The sequence below is a fragment of the Musca vetustissima genome, unplaced genomic scaffold, assembly GCF_032173495.1.
Source record: "Musca vetustissima isolate MV318-11 ecotype Yass unplaced genomic scaffold, APGP_CSIRO_Mvet_v1 utg4083, whole genome shotgun sequence".
NCBI lineage: Eukaryota > Metazoa > Arthropoda > Insecta > Diptera > Muscidae > Musca > Musca vetustissima.
This window is the reverse complement of record NW_026887586.1, coordinates 33,395-46,834: the sequence shown is the minus strand read 5'-3', so window position 1 is coordinate 46,834 and position 13,440 is coordinate 33,395. Positions and strand designations below refer to the sequence as shown.

The 13,440-nt window shown below is 33.7% G+C and overlaps 1 protein-coding gene across 1 annotated transcript in view; it reads left to right on the top strand.

Moving 5' to 3' along the window:
- Nucleotides 1-13,172, top strand: part of LOC133335207 (synaptosomal-associated protein 25-like) — a 30,012-nt gene extending 16,840 nt beyond the window's left edge. The window contains exons 2-4 of the mRNA XM_061543509.1: nt 1,945-2,073; nt 12,884-13,028; nt 13,099-13,172. Coding sequence (XP_061399493.1) covers nt 1,945-2,073; nt 12,884-13,028; nt 13,099-13,161 — 337 coding nt within the window. The 3' untranslated portion in view covers nt 13,162-13,172. The remainder of the gene's footprint in view (nt 1-1,944; nt 2,074-12,883; nt 13,029-13,098) is intronic.
- The last annotated feature ends 268 nt before the right edge of the window (nt 13,173-13,440 follow it).

The window sequence follows — 13,440 nt, the reverse complement described above, 5'->3', positions numbered from 1 at the left end:
TGTAACACAAACACTCATAACATCCCCACCAAATATAAAATATAATCAAATTTCTTTATATTCATTTTTAGCACTATTTTCTGGCACTTTTCTAAAATTTTTAGCACTTTTTAGCATATTTTTCAACAAAATCTAGCACTTTTTCTCAATCAAGTTTTGGCAACAATGGTTCGAATGGACCAAAATGTAAAGGAGCCGAAATTGCGTTTCGAAAAAGGGTATAAAAATAAAACACGAAAGTTTTAATTTCTGATTCCAGAATGTATTGAATATAAAATGAAACATAAAAATAAAATATCAATGCTCAAAAGTGACATTGACGCAAAAACAATACTCATTAGAATGCTTACAGTTCAATAGATGCATACTATGCATACAAAAACGATTCTGTATTCTTGTTGTAATTTTTTTTAGCTACTAGCCGATTCTTGCCCGTAATGAGTCAAATTGAATACATTTTTTAACAGCGTATTTACCAATATTCTCTTATTTTCGTATTGCTGTCTTAGGCAATCACAAAACCTTCAGCAGTTAGGGAATGTGAGGACTGATTTCTCTAGCTTCACTGCCCGTCATTTGAAATAGATGGTAAAACTTTTCAAAAGAGCTAAGCTGACTTTTGATTAAAGGAGCTTGGTACAACCTTAATTGTGCCTTTTCAGTCCCCCAGAATATTCATACATCTAACATAGCTCTCATGATCAAATTTCTTTTTTATGTTAAGTACCTTCTTATTCTTTTTACTGCGTTGGGGATCAGCAGTACGATGTTCGTATGAACAATTCCATTCGGACCATATACATTGGATGTCAACCAGCTCGGGTACAATTGCCCTTATATGGGGGCTATGCCTAAACGTGGACCGATATAGCCCATCTTTGAACTTGACCTGCTGAACTTGAAATAGACCTATATAAGCCTTCAATTAGACATAGCACCACATATTATGATAACTACAAATGTTCGGTAAATCCTACACGATATAATCAACATTGGTTCCGCTATAGGTATATATCTGGAGCTACCGGAGGAGAGAGCAAATGTGTCCCTACTTCGGACTTGATATATTAATTGATCCATTCGCATGATATTGGATTTATAAATATTAAAAATGTTCACACTTTGAGGACAGGTACCTGAATTAGTGGATGAATAGGTCCCACCTTCAAACTAGGTTCGAATCAGACATTTCATTCGCATACTATTGGATTTATAAATGTTGAACATTTTGACCTTTTGTAGGGGAGGTACCAAAAGGATTGGTCCAATGGGTCCCATCTTCATATTTGACCTAGGATTGGTTAAGATAATAGGTTGTACAAAGTTAATTAATTTTTTGCACAATTTTGACCATTTTGTGTGGGAGGTACCAGAAGTAGTGGACTATCGGTGTTGTATTGGTGTCATATGTATACACATCAGATGTGTAGTTTTGGAGAACCGCTATTTGGATATTTCATGGAAAGCCGTGAGGTACCAAAAGGATTGGTCTAATGGGTCCCATCTTCCTATTTGACCTAGGATTGGTTAAGATAATAGGTTGTACAAAGTTAATTAATTTTTTGCACAATTTTGACCATTTTGTGTGGGAGGTACCAGAAGTGGTGGACTATCGGTGTTGTATTGGTGTCATATGTATACACATCAGATGTGTAGTCTTGGAGAACCGCTATTTGGATATTTCATGGAAAGCCGTGACAGGCTGTGATGAAAATTTCTTCCTTGAGATCCAGGTAACTTCATTATTCCACATTCCAGTATATGCAAGAGTGCTGCATGTAAAAACACAAAAAACCATTAAATGTTTTGGAATCCAACAACAATTACGTTAGAACAATATTTATTTAAGAAACTGCATAGTTTCTATTGCACTGTTATAGATAAGTTCGATTGTAATTATTTTGAACTTTGTTAATTTTATTTTCATCCCACTTATCTTTACAGAAGCCAGTCATTCAAGGAGGACGACGGAACATGGAAGGGAAACGATGATGGAAAAGTCGTAAATAATCAGCCACAACGGGTAATGGATGATAGAAATGGAATGATGGCACAAGCGGGATACATCGGAAGGTAAGAATTTTGTGTGTTATGTTTATGTTTTGTTTATCATGAACTGCTTTACAGCCTGTTTTTGTAAAAGTCTAAACGAACGAATTCGAGTGACTTACGACCAAACTCCTTGGTTTTGAAAAATATGTCATTTATTTTTGTTTTGAATCAATAAAGGGTTGATAGTAATTCGTTCGAATTGTTTTGTTTCGAATTTTACAAAAACAGGCTGTTAAAGTAAGCTATTAGAATAATACATTATTAAAAGAACATTAACAGCCTGTTTTTCTATTTCGAACGAAAATCAATGCGAAAGTAACTTACTCACTTTCGTTTAAAAAAGCGTTCATGTATTTCGAAAGCTATCGTTCAATAAATGAGGGTCAAATGGGAAATAAGAACAAACTACACAAATACAATAACATATTTGAACAAAACAAAATTGTCAAATGAAAATTTTCAGTACAATTTTATTTTCTAAAAATATGAATGAAAAATCCTAGCGATACCTATAAAACCTGTTCCAAAAATTTTTATTTTGTATAGAGATTGTGTTGTGCTTCAAATTTGGGTACATAGTTTGCGATTTTGCAATTCATTCGAAAGCTATAAAGCAAGTGAGTGAATTTGACGTTCTCGTTTCCATGATGCCAGCTTTTTCGTCATACATAAACCCAATTTGTAAAGAAAAAATATACGTTTACGTTTTCTTTCGAATTGTTTATCGTTTCACTTCTTTTGCCTGTAAAAAGTTTTTATATGAACCAAAATTGATTGTCATTCGCATTGAAAGCAAAAGAAACCTTTCTTTCGAAATACATAAACAGGCTATAAGTGTAATACACTGCGTGTCATCACTATAGAAACACCTTTAATTCAATTGGTATGTTAGTTGACAAATAAAATGGATCCATTAAGTTATAGTTCACAATAAAACGACCAAAAACACATATTATTCAATAAAAATAATTAATTTGTTCCTTATTGTTTCGCCGAATTCTGCACTTTCAAAATTACTGGTGTTGCATAACTATAGACGCACTTTTACAAAGTTGTATAAATTTATTTTTTTAAACTTAAATACAATAATTTTAATCAGTAATGGGTAGAGCCCCATTTTTTTTAAATATGTTAAAAAATTCTATCAATCATACTGCCTATCAATTTTTTTCGGAAATTTTCATCGATTGACCGCCATTCATTGTTTTTAACCTCAAAGAAGTAACTTAGGTTAGAAACAGTTTGGAATTGGCGGTTTTCCGCATACACACGACGAGTCAAGATTCCACACATATTCTCAATCGGATTCTGGTCGGAAATTTTAATATTTTTTTTTATTTTAACCATACTTGAATACGTCGACCTTTATGAACTGGCGCGTTGTCCTGCTGAAAACCGAGTCCTTCATTGGTGCTGCTTTCCCAAAATGGCAATAATTTGTCTTCCAAGACTTGAACGTGCTCCATTGAATTCATCTGACAACTAGGAAATGTCAAATAAAGCTCTCCGTGGCTATAAAATGCTCCCAAGACAATTAAGGAACCACCACCGAATCGTTCATTTGAACGAGTTCGTTCGTGAACTGTACTATGTTTACATTTTTTTAATTTAGTTCCATGTTATTACAGGAACACCAATGAGAAGGAGTCTAAATCATCTTGAAGTTAAGTTGACAAACATTTAGATCTATGTGAGAAGAAAATTTAATTGAATATGGCAGATCACTCATAAATAGGAAGCTCTCACCGTACATCACTAGTTTCGATACATGGGTATCGAATATCGAAATAAATAACTGTCACAAAGATTGAAATTTCTAGCTAATAAACTTATTTAGATGCACGTTTTTTTTGTATTTTTCCAGATGTTTTTGTAATATTTCCATTCCATTTCCTAAGTATTTCGTGTATAAAACTTTTCACATTTTAAGACAATATTATTAAAAAGTGGTTAATTATTATTACAGAAATATTTAAAAATATAATGTTTTTCAAGACTGGTAGAAAAAAATGAAAAAAACTATAACAATTACATTCGGGGTAGATTCGGCATTTTAAAGTGGGGCACATTCGGGCATATACAGATAGTGCAATATTATTTCCTAAAAATGTTTTTGAATCTGTTTTTAAAAATAATCCTTTAATATGGTTCGAAATTATATATATAAGACGGAATATGTATAAGACGAAACAATATTTTTAAGGGTGTGTGCGACCTTGAGATTTCAACGTCCGCTGCTAGAAAACATAGCCCTAAAATTCAAACATTGGGTCGCGTATTAAAACCAAATTGAGCCTTTAGAGGATCTGAATTTCAACCAGACTGATAGCGATGATAATTACCAGGCTATGACTATTGTGCCGAATGTGTCCCATCAAATGACGAAGCTACCCCGGGTTGGGGCACATTCGGCAAATTGGACTTTTTTTTACAAAATTGTAAAAAAATTTAATTAATACTAATTTTTTATATCCTTTTGGTACTAATTTTTATAATTATGTGCCAGAGGACAATAGTCAGCCATAAAGTTTGAATAAGTACTGTTTGAATAAGTACGTTTAAATAAGTACGAAGGTGCCCCAGTCTCCCCTACTTTATTTAGCTATTCCTCTATAGTTTGATACAAATGATTTTTTCCAAAGTGGTTAATGGAATGAATAAGGAATTTGAACATGATTCTAGGATATTACTAGGTATGCCGTCAGGACCAGGACTGTATGTTGTCTTTATACGTCGTAAACTATTGAGTAGTATCAAAGTAAGGTTGGGTCAGTAGTGTCAATAAATGAAGTATATTATGAGTTTAAATTGGATGGTTTATTGGAATACGTAGAAGGAAGGAATGTTGCAAAGCAATGAGCAATCTTTTGGTTTTTCCTAAATTTTAATCCCTCAACTTTAAGTAACATCGGTTTTGTTGAACATTTTCGTTTTATGTTAACATAATCATAAATGTATTTCGGATTGGATTTGAGTCCAATTTTCACCTTTTCTAAATAGGAGCTATATGCGTCACGAGATAGAAGAGTAAACCTAGATCTGGAGTTTTTCATTGCAATTGAATGGATAACACAAATTTTAAGGGCGGTTTCCAACAAAAAAATCAAGATCCGAACCATTTTAAAATGGTGAATTTATTTAAGGTATCGAATATCAAATACAAACCCAAAACATTTTTCACTTTTTTGAAATAACTAAAAATAAGGAATTGTATTTTATACGCAGCTCGTTTTAAAATACACAATGATGTTAAAAACAAACTTCAAAATATTGTTATTATTAAATTAATTTTTAGCATGTCCACCGCTATTTTAGGTAACAGATAGAATACGGTTTGACATAGAGTATTCTAAATTTTGGACAGTATTTATGCTACTATCTAACCAGCATTCTTTCACAGCATATTTAAGGTAATTTACAAAAGAAAACAAGCTTTGCCACAGGAATCTCATATGCGTTTTCAATAGGATTACAGTCTGGAATGCAAGCCGTCCGTGGTAAAATATTTAAATTTTTGTCAGAAAACCAAGTTTTTGTTGGCTTCGAGGCTGGATGGAAGCGTTATCCTGGTGAAAAATTATATCCTTGTCCTCTTTTTAATCAAAATCTATTATTAAAACGACTGCTAGTAATTCATTATACATTTCAGAATCCATTTTAGTAGACACATAACAACGTGGAACCTTGCACATGTTTTTTTTACATTTTCGTGTATGTTACAACTACATAGTTTGGTCCATACAAAAACAACATATTCTCGTCAGAAAATATGATCATTTACAATTTATTTGTCCAAGCCACTAATTTCACTTGTAATCGTTCGTTAAACGTAGCTCGGTATATTAACTTATTTAAAAAGTAAACTTTAACTACCGTGAAATGGTACGTATTGTAACAGATACCTAAAAAAATCCTTCCTTGTTGAAATATCGATTAGCTGGTTTCTTTCGAATTCGTCCTTTATCTCTTAAAGTATAATTGGAATTGTCCTTTGTTGATGGTTTTTTAGAACCTTAACCTAATCACAAGCTCTGAATGATTTATTAATTTTTGTATTATAATATCCACATTTCCTCATAGAATTGATGATATTTATCTCCGTACCATATAAAAGCTTAACCGAACCCATTTACGTCAAAAATGTGAATATTTTATTACTTTTTTATTTTTCTTTTTTGAATTACTCCCTGACAAGCGGCTTACTAATATTTTTATCCATTCTCAAGTCTAAGTTTGTTTTATTACGCCATATTTTTATTTCAAAATGAACTGCGCTCAAACAAATGTCCTGGCAAAAAAAGGCAAAATATATCTTATTTTACTTATTTCATAATGTGTATGAGAAATGTTTTTGGTATGTTTTTAAGGGATTATTTATACTCTTTCGAGTCGAGCTTAATGATCTAAGGCCGTACAAATTCAAATAACAAACATTTTTGGTTTGTATTTAATATTCGATACCTTAAATAAATTCATTATTTTGTTTTTGCAAAATAGTCAGGCTGAATCCCAGTTTGTTGTTTTTATAAAAAAACAACTATTTATTAGTGGGGAATGTATGGCATTGTTTGCCGAGGGGTAAGGCAGGGAAGACTATAGTTTCGGATCACGCCACTGATCCTCATCAGTTCCCTTAGTTTTTTGTTGGGATATTCTCCCCAGAAGCTATTGCTTCTATACAAAAAACCTTTCATACCCAAATGTCTCTTGTAACAAAGCGAAGTACTTAGCTGACCAACGACATAAACTGCATGAGAATTTCGTTGGAGCCTCACTTCGAGGTTAACAAAGCATTTACAAACAATACCACACCTTTCCCACTGTTGTGTGTTGTCACATCGCGACAAATGCACACAACGACTTTGTTGGTGTTGCTAGTATACAGCAACAAACCAAACAGTTCAACCGTGCCTGCGTCTACAACTTCAGTAGTGTTGGCGGTTTATTTGGGATACCATTTGTATTTTGTTTTTGCAAAATAGTCAGGCTGAATCCCAGTTTGTTGTTTTTATAAAAAAACAACTATTTATTAGTGGGGAATGTATGGCATTGTTTGCCGAGGGGTAAGGCAGGGAAGACTATAGTTTCGGATCACGCCACTGATCCTCATCAGTTCCCTTAGTTTTTTGTTGGGATATTCTCCCCAGAAGCTATTGCTTCTATACAAAAAACCTTTCATACCCAAATGTCTCTTGTAACAAAGCGAAGTACTTAGCTGACCAACGACATAAACTGCATGAGAATTTCGTTGGAGCCTCACTTCGAGGTTAACAAGGCATTTACAAACAATACCACACCTTTCCCACTGTTGTGTGTTGTCACATCGCGACAAATGCACACAACGACTTTGTTGGTGTTGCTACTATACAGCAACAAACCAAACAGTTCAACCGTGCCTGCGTCTACAACTTCAGTAGTGTTGGCGGTTTATTTGGGATACCATTTGTATTTTGTTTTTGCAAAATAGTCAGGCTGAATCCCAGTTTGTTGTTTTTATAAAAAAACAACTATTTATTAGTGGGGAATGTATGGCATTGTTTGCCGAGGGGTAAGGCAGGGAAGACTATAGTTTCGGATCACGCCACTGATCCTCATCAGTTCCCTTAGTTTTTTGTTGGGATATTCTCCCCAGAAGCTATTGCTTCTATACAAAAAACCTTTCATACCCAAATGTCTCTTGTAACAAAGCGAAGTACTTACAAACAATACCACACCTTTCCCACTGTTGTGTGTTGTCACATCGCGACAAATGCACACAACGACTTTGTTGGTGTTGCTAGTATACAGCAACAAACCAAACAGTTCAACCGTGCCTGCGTCTACAACTTCAGTAGTGCTTCGCTTTGTTACAAGAGACATTTGGTATAGAAGCAATAGCTTCTGGGGAGAATATCCCAACAAAAAACTAAGGGAACTGATGAGGATCAGTGGCGTGATCCGAAACTATAGTCTTCCCTGCCTTACCCCTCGGCAAACAATGCCATACATTCCCCACTAATAAATAGTTGTTTTTTTATAAAAACAACAAACTGGGATTCAGCCTGACTATTTTGCAAAAACAAAATACAAATGGTATCCCAAATAAACCGCCAACACTACTGAAGTTGTAGACGCAGGCACGGTTGAACTGTTTGGTTTGTTGCTGTATACTAGCAACACCAACAAAGTCGTTGTGTGCATTTGTCGCGATGTGACAACACACAACAGTGGGAAAGGTGTGGTATTGTTTGTAAATGCCTTGTTAACCTCGAAGTGAGGCTCCAACGAAATTCTCATGCAGTTTATGTCGTTGGTCAGCTAAGTACTTCGCTTTGTTACAAGAGACATTTGGGTATGAAAGGTTTTTTGTATAGAAGCAATAGCTTCTGGGGAGAATATCCCAACAAAAAACTAAGGGAACTGATGAGGATCAGTGGCGTGATCCGAAACTATAGTCTTCCCTGCCTTACCCCTCGGCAAACAATGCCATACATTCCCCACTAATAAATAGTTGTTTTTTTATAAAAACAACAAACTGGGATTCAGCCTGACTATTTTGCAAAAACAAAATACAAATGGTATCCCAAATAAACCGCCAACACTACTGAAGTTGTAGACGCAGGCACGGTTGAACTGTTTGGTTTGTTGCTGTATACTAGCAACACCAACAAAGTCGTTGTGTGCATTTGTCGCGATGTGACAACACACAACAGTGGGAAAGGTGTGGTATTGTTTGTAAATGCCTTGTTAACCTCGAAGTGAGGCTCCAACGAAATTCTCATGCAGTTTATGTCGTTGGTCAGCTAAGTACTTCGCTTTGTTACAAGAGACATTTGGGTATGAAAGGTTTTTTGTATAGAAGCAATAGCTTCTGGGGAGAATATCCCAACAAAAAACTAAGGGAACTGATGAGGATCAGTGGCGTGATCCGAAACTATAGTCTTCCCTGCCTTACCCCTCGGCAAACAATGTCATACATTCCCCACTAATAAATAGTTGTTTTTTTATAAAAACAACAAACTGGGATTCAGCCTGACTATTTTGCAAAAACAAAATACAAATGGTATCCCAAATAAACCGCCAACACTACTGAAATTCATTATTTTGTTTAAAAAAAAGATATAATAATGTGTTTTCATGGCAAAATCTCAAAAACATCATACACAGAAAAAAATAATTTGTATATTAAATGAATAGTGTTCAGAAAGTGTTGCCAATGTCGAGATTCCTGCATTTTATGAACGCAATCCATAAAACTTTAAATACTGGTTTCTTTTCAAGGAGATTGAGAAAGAAAAAAAACCTTTTTTGAGCGTTTGGTGTTGGCGCGTTTTTTGAATGACACAGGGAGAGAGAGAAACTCTAACTCTTTCATTTCTTGTTATGTCTTTCTTTTCTCGTCTTGTTCTTTTTATTTATTTACTTACGTGTTCTTTTTTTACGTCAGTGGAACCAATTATTACAAATGTAAACACTCGGCTTGTTGCTCAACGCACTTGTTTAACAAATCAACACTTGATTGGCATATTGTATTTTGCATATATACAAACATAATTAGGAAAATGCATATGTGAATTTTATAACACCAATGCAGCGTTCGGTAGCAGTGAGTGAAATAAGGAAACAATGGAATACAAAACTAACCACAATCTAGAGATAGGCGAGACGTTGCAAAACTAACATACAGCAAGTGTGGTGAGGGGGGAGGACAATACCAAAACAAAACACAGCCGAACAAGGAATGGTTGCTGTGTTTTTTCTTGGGAGCAATACATTTTAAGAATTTTTACTTGTATTCAAAGCTTGGTACATGTACAATATGGAAAAAATAATCTATGAATGAAATTATGAAAATATTCATTAAAATGTTTTTTCTGTGTATGCGTTCAAACGAATGTCCACTACTGTATAAGATAGATTGAAATCACCTAAAACCACACAATGGTCGGTATTAGCCATTTCGTATAATACTGCATCAGATGCAGGAGGAATATAAGAGCAAGTAGTAAAGTATTTAGAGGTACTTTAACTTATGCACACTGCTACAAATTCAATTTCATCGCAGGCATTAAGTGTTACGAAATTTGCGAGAAATTTACTCGAATCAGCAATGGGAACGCCACCACCTTTCTTATTGTAGCGATATTTTCGAAATATATAAAATGTAGGACGGAGAATTTCTGTGTTCAGGGTTGTATTCTTCAATCACGTTTCTGTGAATGCTATAAAACCAATTTCGATGTCAAAGCTATCACTAAATATACTGTTACGTTCTTGGATTTTACTTAATCCCGTATAGACGTTGTTTTATTTCCCAATACAGTTCGTACTAAATAAAACGCGGGTTCTTACTGATTACGATTATTACAATGATTTTATTGACACAACTTTACTTTGCACTTTACTTTACTTGACGGTTTCAATTCGCGATCTTATTCACAACTGACTAACTGCCTTGCCATTTCCTCTATTTATATGAGCCTTGCCTGTCGCTACAGAAGTTTCTAGATGATCTGGTAACACCTAGATTATGAACAATCTACCAATGCAACAAACACATACAAACTTACATTGGGTGAACAATAACAACAACACATATACAGGCGAGGGGGTAACAAAGAAAGAGGAATTAAGCGATCATCAATGATGACGTTTAACAAGAATTGTACGTCAATAACAAAATAGAAAACGAAAGAGGAAATGGAAGGATGTAGAAAAATCTATACAGTAGTTGTTGTTGTGAAGTTATTCGAATAAACTGCGTAGTAGAAATTTACGTTACAATTCAAATTCTTAAATTAACGGAATTCATCTAAATTAACTTAAATCTAAAGTTATATTCGTAACAATACGTTGTAATTTCGAATTAGACTTCGTACATTTTGTTAGTAAGAGAACATACGTTTCTGTGGTTTATTGCTACACTCAATAAAATTATTAGGGTGAGAATGTAAGGAAGTTTTTAGTTTTGTAAAAATGGAATACTAACAGGCCTGACAATATTAATTTTTACTCTGTAAACGAATTCTTTTACTAGTTTGGTTTTGGCCCAAAAGGATTTATTAACATTTTAGAACAATTTTAAACGACTTATAAATCTTAATTTCATTTTCAGCAACAACAGCTATTTTCAATTACGTTAACATTTTCGCTGCGTAGCAACGGTAAAAAAGACGCCGAAAGGGCAAGATGGATTTTTCATCTTGAAGATTTATTAGGGTTGTGGCGTGGCTGAACCACAATTGATGTGTTTAGGCTGTCGCTCATGGTGATAATTCGTTTCTTCGTTTCGGAGATCCATTTGCATACTCAAAGTTCAAATACTTAAAATCTTTAATACGTGAATATATTGATTCGATTTTGTTCTTCATAGCAACTATCTCTGCTTTGGATTCTTTAAAATGACGATAAAATCACTTTCTAAAGGTCTACAAGCGATACTTGTCCAGAAAATTCCATTTTTTTGTAATTATATCAAAGTTGCTACCCTTTACACCTAAGCATGTTTTTACACGACAAACACGCCTTTCTGTTTGGTTGCTAAAATAATATTACAGTCCTTGTATAAACAATATTATTTCACAATTAAGCGTCTTAAGCATAACATAAGATGCTAGATTTTATAGCGTCAAAAATATATAAACAACCTAAAGAAAGTAGTAAAGTCGGATAGGGCCGATTATATGATACGCTTCACCACTATGGGTATATTTAAAAGATGCATCCTAACAGAAGGGCCATTAACATTAAATTGAATGAACTAAAATAGTTGATCTTTATCTAATTGTCAACCGACTTAGATCAATCCATAAACATGTCTTTCGTGTAGAAGTACATCTACACGCGATTACGTCATTCTATTCTGAAAAAAATGAAGAGTTGCACCATTCACTTAAAATCGGATGAAAATAGAAAAGGAACCTATATCCAAATATGAACCGATTTCAACGAAACATGATTAATTTCAACACATTTTGTTCCTAATGGACACATTTTCGGTCCTACTTAAAATTGGACGAAACTATATTGGAGCTATATCTAGACGGATTCCTACTATGAAGTACGTTGTGCCAAATTTTGTGTCAATCGGTATAACGTCTTTGGTGCACCATTTATTTAAAATCGCAAGAAAATATATATGGGAGCTATATCTAAATCCGAACTGATTTCAGCAAAACTTGACATGTTATGTTATACAAACTTTAGGCCTTAAAATCGGATAATTTTCAGGAAAATTTACACACATCATTCTAGATTAGATTCAGTACGCTTTGTCAAATTTCGTGCAAAATTAAAATTAAATCAGGCGAAAATATATGGGAGCTTTATCTGATCTGAACCGATTTTCACGAAACTTAACACAGATCATTCTAGACTTAATTCAGTACGCTATGGTACACCATTTAAATCGGGTGAAAATATATATGTGAGCTATATCTAAATCTGAACTGATTTTCAAAAAAAATTACACATATCATTCTAGACTCAAGTCAGTACGCTATGTCAGATTTCGTGGAAATACAAAGATATATAGTGAATTTGGGGAGCCATTTACATTCACTTATAGATAAAGATCACACATTTAACTTCGTTCAATTTCATCTCAATATTCCTTCGATGGAATATTGACATGAAAGTGTTGGGATACAGTTGTACAATATACTCAAAGTGGAGAAAAATCTCATATAGTCGGCCCTGTCCAACTTTACTACTTTCCATAAAGTTTTTTTTTTTTTTTTTTGTGGTATGATCCATTTATTATATTATGTATTAGCATAAAACTACAAATTATTTGAATGATTTTTATTGTAGTTTTTATTAAACTTAACCAAACTTTTTCATCAAAACACAGGATAACTAATGATGCGAGAGAGGATGAAATGGAGGAGAATATGGGTCAAGTCAACACAATGATTGGAAATCTTCGAAATATGGCACTCGATATGGGATCAGAATTAGAAAACCAAAACCGTCAAATTGACAGAATTAATAGAAAGGTAAAAATAATTACATATTGTATATATATATATATATATATATGATCGGTGATAATATGTTTCTTTTTAGGCGGAATCCAATGAGGCAAGAATAGCTGTAGCAAATCAAAGAGCGCACCAACTTCTGAAATAAATAATTATTCTTCCTTCAGTTGTTACTGTGATACGTACAAAGAAGTATATATGCATATATGTAGAGGGGACAAATGATCACAGATGAGACTTTTTACCAAAGTTTATGTATATGCCTTGCTACGTATTGCCCATACATTTTTGCTCACTCTGAAATGTAAAAGTGGTTAGAATATAAAGTAATGGCAAGGACATATATGTATACTCCATGTTGATTCTGCTTAACAACAAATATGTATATATTAATAAAAACATTATTTCTTATAAAAGTAGACTCCTT